Source organism: Stegostoma tigrinum, chromosome 14, assembly GCF_030684315.1.
Source record: "Stegostoma tigrinum isolate sSteTig4 chromosome 14, sSteTig4.hap1, whole genome shotgun sequence".
Lineage (NCBI taxonomy): Eukaryota > Metazoa > Chordata > Chondrichthyes > Orectolobiformes > Stegostomatidae > Stegostoma > Stegostoma tigrinum.
The window spans coordinates 65,794,594-65,802,966 of NC_081367.1; the positions used below are offsets into that span (position 1 = coordinate 65,794,594).

The 8,373-nt window shown below is 43.2% G+C and overlaps 1 protein-coding gene across 1 annotated transcript in view; it reads left to right on the forward strand.

Moving 5' to 3' along the window:
* igsf10 (immunoglobulin superfamily, member 10) overlaps positions 1-826 on the forward strand; it is a 32,884-nt gene extending 32,058 nt beyond the window's left edge. Inside the window, exon 7 of the mRNA XM_048541572.2 lies at positions 1-826. This exon is cut by the window's left edge and continues 1,153 nt beyond it. Coding sequence (XP_048397529.1) covers positions 1-756 — 756 coding nt within the window. The 3' untranslated portion in view covers positions 757-826.
* Positions 827-8,373: the final 7,547 nt, after the last annotated feature.

Sequence of the window (8,373 nt, forward strand, 5' to 3'; positions counted from 1 at the left end):
CTTCCCAATGGAACACGGTTGACCGGCTCACACAAGGCAGCCCACTACCAAATCAACAGTGACGGCACCTTTCGGATTCATGGCCCTACCGCTGAGGATGCTGGCAAATACCGGTGTGCAGCCAAAAACACAATTGGATACATCGAGAAACTGATTATCTTGGAGGTGGGTCAGAAACCCATCATACACACCCGGCCTCTGGGATTAATACGCAGCATGAGCGGGGATGCCTTATACCTTCACTGTTCTGCCAATGGTAGACCAACGCCAAAAATTGTCTGGACTGTGCCCAGTGGCTACATCCTCAACAGGCCGCAAATAAATCCTCGGTATATCCTGTTTGAAAATGGGACTTTGGTTGTTAGGGAAATGAGCGTCCGTGACAGGGGCAACTATATTTGCAAAGCGTATAACAATGCAGGCGACGACTCCAGTGTAACGTCAGTGATTGTCATAGCCTACCCACCTCGCATCACCAACGGACCCCCCAAATCGGTTCAGGCCTTCGCCGGCAGAGCTGTCCAACTCAACTGCATGGCGATTGGCATCCCCAGGCCGGAGATTGTGTGGGAGCTGCCAAACCACAGGGTGCTTTCCACATTCAGCAAGGGCCGGTCGACCAGCAGTGAGCTCCTGCACCCACAGGGAACACTGGTGATCCAAAAGTTATTGGCAAAGGATTCAGGGACATACAAATGCACAGCCAAGAGCCAACTAGGCAGTGACTCCCGACTGACATATATTCAGGTCATATGAAGCGATTGCTCTTCATAAATACATCTCTATATTCTTATATTCATTTTTGAATATATATATATATATATATATATATATATATCTATGTTTTTTTACAGAGAATACTACTATACTTTGATGTTCACGGTGAAGTCTATGGACTGATTCTTTTCAGTCAAGAAGGAAATATTTTGTTTCCCTGAATAAAGAGATCTACGAAACAATGACTACACATGTTCGGGTGGGAGGGGTGAAAATTTAAAGTAATGTGTTTATCAGAAAACTGTTGAGATTGAAAGAAACTCTGCTTTTACAGCTCTCCCGATCTTCCCCTCCATTGAGAGCAACATTGGTGTAAAAATCAATGATCCAGCTGATCCCATTGGATTCCAGTCAGGATGTCGGCAAAACATTGGACCTTATTTCAAGGGGTTTGGAATGTAATAGTAAGGAAGTCTCACTGCAACAGTACAACATGTTGATGAGACCATATCTGGAGTACTGCGAACTGTTTTGGTCTCCTTATTTAAGGAAAGATATCACTGTAGTTGGAGGCAGTTCTGAGCAGGTGCCCTGAAATGATCCCTGGTATGGAGGGATTGTCTTTCGAACAAAGGCACAACAAGTGACACTCTACTCAGCAGAGTTTAGAAGAATGAGGGTTGATCCTCGTTAAAATATAGGATTCTTAATGGTCTCGACAGGGCAAAGTCTGGAAGGATGTTTCCCCTTGTGGGACAGTCTAGGACCAGAGGGCACAGTCTCAGAATAAAGGGGTGACAATTTAAGACTGAGATGAAAAGGAATTTCTTCTCTCAGAGGGTTGTGAATCTTTGGAACTCCTTGCCACAGAGAGCTGTGGGGTCAGAGTCCTTGTGTATATTTAAGGCTGAGATAGATGGATTCTTGATCGGTAGGGGCATCAAGGGGAGGAAGGGAAAAGGCAGGAAAGTGGACCTGAGGAATGTCAGATCAGCCAATGACCCTTTTGAATCACAGAGCAGGCTCAAAGGCCGAAGATCAGAGATAATGGGAACTGCAGATGCTGGAGAATGCGAAATGACAAAGTGTGGAGCTGGATGAACACAGCAGGCCAAGCAGCATCTTAGGAGCACAAAAGCTGATGTTTCGGGCCTAGACTCTTCATCAGAAAAGGGGGATGGGGACAGGATTCTGAAATAAATAGGGAGAGAGGGGGAGGCGAACCGAAGATGTATAGAGGAGAAGATAGGTGGAGAGGAGAGTATGGGTGGGGAGGTAGGGAGGGGATAGGTCAGTCCAGGGAGGACGGACAGGTCAAGGGGGCAGGATGAGGTTAGTAGGTAGGAAATGGAGGTGCGGCTTGAGGTGGGAGGAGAGGATAGTTGAGAGGAAGAACAGGTTAGGCAGGCAGGGACGAGCTGGGCTGGTTTTGGGATGCAGTGGGGGGAGGGGAGATTTTGAAGCTGGTGAAATCCACATTGATACCATTGGGCTGCAGGGTTCCCAAGCACCTCTCAGTTGCGAACCATTTCAACTCACCCTCCCATTCCCCAGACGTCATGTCCATCCTGGGCCTTCTGTAGTGCCATAATGATGCCACCCGTAGATTGCAGGAACAGCAATTCATATTCTGCTTGGGAACCCTGCAGCCCAATGGTATCAATGTGGATTTCACCAGCTTCAAAATCTCTCCTCCCCCCACTGCATCCCAAAACCAGCCCAGCTCATCCCCGATTGCCTAACCTGTTCTTCCTCTCACCTATTCCCTCCTCCCACCTCAAGCCGCACCTCCATTTCCTACCTACTAACCTCATCCCGCCCCCTTGACCTGTCTGTCCTCCCCGGACTGACCTATCCCCTCCCTACCTCCCCACCCATACTCTCCTCTCCACCTATCTTCTCTTCTATCCATCTTTGGTCTGCCTCCCGCGCTCTCCCTATTTATTTCAGAATCCTGTCCTCATCCCCCTTTTCTGATGAAGGGTCCAGGCCCGAAACGGCAGCTTTTGTACTCCTAAGATGCTGCTTGGCCTGCTGTGTTCATCCAGCTCCACACTTTGTTATCCTGAAGGCTGAATGGTCTGCTCCTTTTCCTACTTCTTATGCTCTTTGGTGAGCTATATTGAAATTTCTCCCTTGCCCTGAAACTGCACAGTGGATCTCTCCTCAGATCATTAAATGAAACCACGTTTTTTCAAAGTTAAGCAAAGTTGGTTATCAATGAATGCATTAATTTCACAATACATTTATTACTCCATCTGAAAAATATACAGGCTTTCAAGTTTTAGAGACTGGTGCTATCATATGGACTGAAGTATTTCACATGATACTTTTTCTGTGCTGCTTTGACATTTGACACTGAACTCTTGACCTGCAGAACATAGTTTTATCCTGTTGGTTTAATCAATAGTGCAGAGTTCAACATCAATGACATATTAACACTCTTCTCATATCTCACACAGGAAAAAAGAATTCTCTCTATGACCTGCTGTCACAGTATAGTTAATTTGCTTTTTCCCATCATTTATCACACAACATTATAAATCAAAGAGTACCAAACGAGAGATGTAATATAATGATCTTTTTTAATTTTCAAAAAAGGATAATAAAAGTTTTTGTAAAGAAAATACATTTAGTATATTGTCTGGTGTTGTGATTAACTATAGGACACATTCTGCATTGATGTCGAAATTATGTAACAGGTACCTATTCTCTCTCTCGCTGGATTCTCTCCAAACATGCACAATCTCAAAATGCTTCTACGAAGTGGATCCTTCAGAAGACAAATTTTTGTCATCGAGTTACTGACATCACAAATGATTTTGTTTTTAATGTTGAGGTGGCTTCCAGCTGCCTATGCATGGCATATTTTATAAAAGAGCCTGTGTGTCAGATCACACCACAGTGCGATAATTTACAGCAAAGTATAAAATATATCATCGTCTTGCTGGTTTCCAAATTGACTGCTGCTCAAAATGGTGGTGGATTCATGTTTGACTGTTGAAAAGAACGATATCTAAAATGATTAATGGATGTCCTGGCCCACACGGTGTTTCTGAATATCAACATACTATACAAACAAAAGCTGACGACGTAGAGACTGCCAGATAGGAACAGGTATACCCCATTGATGCCAATGAATCAGATGACTATTTCTCTTGCATTTTTCTGCCATTTTGACACAGTGGCGGAATGAAGTAAAGTCAACGCTGCACCATAGGGCTGCCCTCATAAGGCAGAGACCAATGGTTGTGATTCAACCTGAACATCACCACACCTCAGGTCAACAGCAAAGTTATGTTGATGGGACCCTAATGTTAACACCAGCAAGTACGGGAATTGAACCCACACTGCTGGCATCACTCTGCATCGCAAAGTAGGATAAAGGCTGGAAGTAATCTGTGAATTCATAAATGGAACTTGGAGATGACGAGGAAAATGTGGAATTCCTCTTTCGCGTTTTGTTCATTTTAATGTGCACTGGATTTCTACTGGATTTCGAATTTCCATTGCAGCAAGTAACTCACCTCCTGACCCCCGAAAGCCTGTCCACTATCTACAAGGCACAAATTCAGGAGTGTGATGGAATACTCCCCACTTGCTTGGATGAATGCAGTCCCAACAACACTCAAGAAGCTTGACACCAACCAAGCCAAGGCAGCCCGCTTGATTGGCACCACATCCACAAAGATCCGCTCCCTCCACCACCGACTCTCAGTAGCAGCAGTGTTTACCATCAGCAGATGCACTGTAGAAATTCACCAAGACATTTTAGGCAACAGCTTCCCAATCCATGACTACTTGCACCTCAAAGGGCAAGAGTAGCAGTTACAGGGGAACATCATCATCATCTGCAAGTTCCCATCCAAAGCACTTGGTTAGGAAATATATCACCCATTCCTTCAATGCCTTTGGGTCAAAATCCTGGAATTTCCTCCTGGACAGCTTTGTGGGCGTACCTACAAGAAATGGACTGCAGTGGTTCAAGAAGGTAACTCATCAACACATTCTCAAGAGAAACTGGGGGCAGACAATAAATGGCAGCCCAGCCAGTGACACACACAGCATGCATTTTTAGAAAATGGACTGCCTGCAAACATATTTGAAATGGGTTGAAATGCACAGCTCAACCAAGAGTGGGATCTGTTCATCCCTGGAATTGAATTTTTGTTTTTTTATCTTTATTCATTCACCGGATGAGGGTATCACTGGCCAGGCAGCATTTATTGCCCATCCCTAATTGTCCAGAGGGCAGTTATATGTTAACCACATTGTGCTGGGTCTAGAGTCACATCAGGCCAGACCAGGTAAGGATGGCAGTTTCCTCCCCTAAAGGACATTAGTGAGCCGGATGGGTTTTTCCAACAATCAACAATGGATTCATAGTCATCATTTGACTCTTAATTCCAGGTATTTATTGAAATCAAATTCCACCATCTTCCATGGCAGGATTTGAACCCAAATCCCCAGAGCATCACCTGGATCTCTGGATTAACAGCCCAGCAATAATACTACCAGGCTATTGCCACCACTACTACAGCACTAAGTCATAGAATGTTGCTGCACAAAAGACCATTTGGCCCATTGAATCAGGGCTGGCACTTTGAAAGAGCAGAGGCTTCATCCCAAAACCCCACTTTTCATCCATAACATCCCAACCTTTTCTTTGATTTCAGGTACCTGTCCAATCCCCTTTAAAATTATGTCTGAAATGATGGGCAGGGACTGATTGAGCAGAATGGTCTGTTTCTCCACAAGTTATATCATGGAGGTACAAGTACTTTCCACCACATTTTCAGAAAAAGCATTCCATATCTCAACAATTCCCTGAGAGAACATAAATTTTCGCTATCTCATCACGTTTTAGCCAATGATTTTGTGTTGATGACATTCAGTTATTTAGAGTCACCGATTCTCATCGACTTTGAGCTGCACAGACATTGACTCTCACCGGCTACAGAGTGAGCAATCAAAACGTCTTAATTCAAGAGAATTTGAACAAATGAAGCAACAAAACAATAAAGGACGATACAAGATAACAAAGTGTGGAGCTGGATGAACACAGCAGGCCAAGCAGCATCTCAGGAGCACAAAAGCCGACGTTTCGGGCGTAGACCCTTCATCAGATGATGAAGGATCTCTGATGAAGGGTCTAGGCCCGAACGTCAGAGTTTGTGCTCCTGAGATGGAGGTCAGAGTTTGTGCTCCTGCTGTGTTCATCCAGCTTCACACTTTATTATCTTGGATTCTCCAGCATCTGCAGTTCCCATTGTCTCTGATACAAAGAACAATACAACACTGGAACAGGCTCTTTGGCTCTCCATGCCTGCGCTATCACATTTTACCCTTCCATACTAAAGCTGCCTTCACTTACGGGATCTGCATCCTTCCATTCCCTTCCTATACATGTATTCATCCAGAGTGCAGAGATAATTAGTTGCACAGACCACTTTATCAAGAGCTTGGAGGCATATCAATGAAAAAATCTCATGCCTTTAATAGGATGAGCTCTTAGAGGAGGTTCAGTCAAACTGCCCAAACTATTTTGAATATAATAGAAATTAGGCACAATAATCCTGTTGGGTATTTTTTACCATACTTTGTTGTGTACGATGGACCTTGCTTGTATTCTGTATAATGGACATTCAATACTTTTGCTGTTCAGTTACTATTTAATCACTGCTGATCAAATTGCTTTCGTATTCCAATTCATTGCAATCACTTTGTTTCTGATTTTAGATTTTTGTAATGCGTGCTGTCACTGTGTGCTGTAAAATAAGGCATGTTCATAATTTGTTATTGAACCTATAGAATGGAAATCACTCTGGGATTTATCTAAGCATGTATAGAACTGCAAAGCATTGCTGCGATCTGTGTGGGTAGTTCCACAGAATTAGTGGTAACACACAAACTCATGGATTGACAGGGCATGAAAAAAGGACATTTTGTCCATCGTACACATGCCAGATTTTTAACAGAGCTTTCTTAGTAGTCCCACCCACACACCCCCGCCATCTTCACTGTCCAGCTCTACATATATTTTTCATACACATTTCTACCTAATTCTAGCATTTCTAAACACAGAGCCTCTCAGGTCTTAACAAATTGCTACATAATTTTTTTTGCCTCTCACGTTGCCTCTGATTCCTCCTGGTTTTGAACACCTATTGTCAAATCTATCCTTAGCCTCTTCTGCTCTAAAGAGAACGATCACACTTTCTTATCTCTACATATAATCAATGTACCACATCGTTGGTGCCATTCTAGTAAATGTCCTTTTTATCCTCTCCCAGGCCTTAACATCCTTCTTAAATGTGATGTCCAGAATTAGCACACTTTTCTACTTCTGCTCTCTTTACTAATTTATAAAAGTTCAGCTTTGTGCTTTTCTCTTGTACTTATCTGTGCTTCTTATCCTATGTGTATCACAAAACTACAGGGGTGTTATGGTGTATAAGGAGGCCACTTGGCCCATCATGTCTGCACCAGCTCTTCAAATAAGTATCATTTTCCAGTGCCAATCTCCTGCTTTGTCCCCAGATCCTTGTACATTGTTTTTCTCCAAATAATCATCCAATATTGTCTTGAATGCTTTATCCGAGGCCACCTCCACTGCAATTCCAGGCAGTAAATTCTAAACCCTAACAATTACTGACAGATTTTTTTTCAATCATGAACAGGATGAGGGCAGCAGCATTTATTGCCCATCCCTAATTGCCCACCGAGCAGTTAAGAGTCAACAACATTGCTGTGGGTCTGGAATCACATGTAGACTAAACCAGGTAAGGAAGGTGATTTCCGTCCCTGAAGAACATTAGTAAAACCAGATAGATTTTTTCCCCCAACAATTGACTCACTGTTAATAGATTCTTAATTCCCGATATTTTAGTGAATTCAAATCACACCATCTGCTGAAGCAAGATTTGAACCTGGGTCTCCAGGCTATTATCTGGGTCTCTGAATTAACAGCCCAGTGATAATACTATTAGGTCATCACCTCCCCAGGAGATTTGACTCCAAACCAAAATTTTTAGTCTCTCATAAAGACAAAAACATCTTTTACATTCTCAATCATATGGCAAGGAGCCAAAGAGAACAGGTTTTGTTTTCACTGATGGCACTGAACGAAAGCTTCCAAATCATCTCCAAGAAGCAGATGGAATACTTTTGCGAGATCAATTTCCCCTCTACTCACTCCCGATAATTTATTTCAGTCCTAAAATGAGCAGCCATTCCATGTGCAGAGTTTCTGGCACTCATCCAGAAAAATATGTTCCTGAATGTCATTGGGAGGAATAGGTTTTAATTTGTGGGGAGGAGGCAAAACCAGGCAATTCTGGAGAATGGGGCAACAGACCCTTCACTGATATACCCAGACAGTAACCATGTGCCCATTGCAAAAAACCCTCACATCCATGATTTCTCTCCACACATGCAGGCAGACCTGCTGAGCTTTTCCAGCAATTTATATTTTTGTCAGCATTTGCCAGCATCCACACAGTTCTTTCAGTTTTTATATAGCTGTATTTGTATGGTGCCTTTATGTGGGAATAAGTGTAAGAAAGAAGGAGGAGGTAATTTCAAACATGGATGGTTTATGAATGTATCAAGTGGAGGTATTAGAATGGTTGACTGAAAGTTGATAAGCAGAATGTG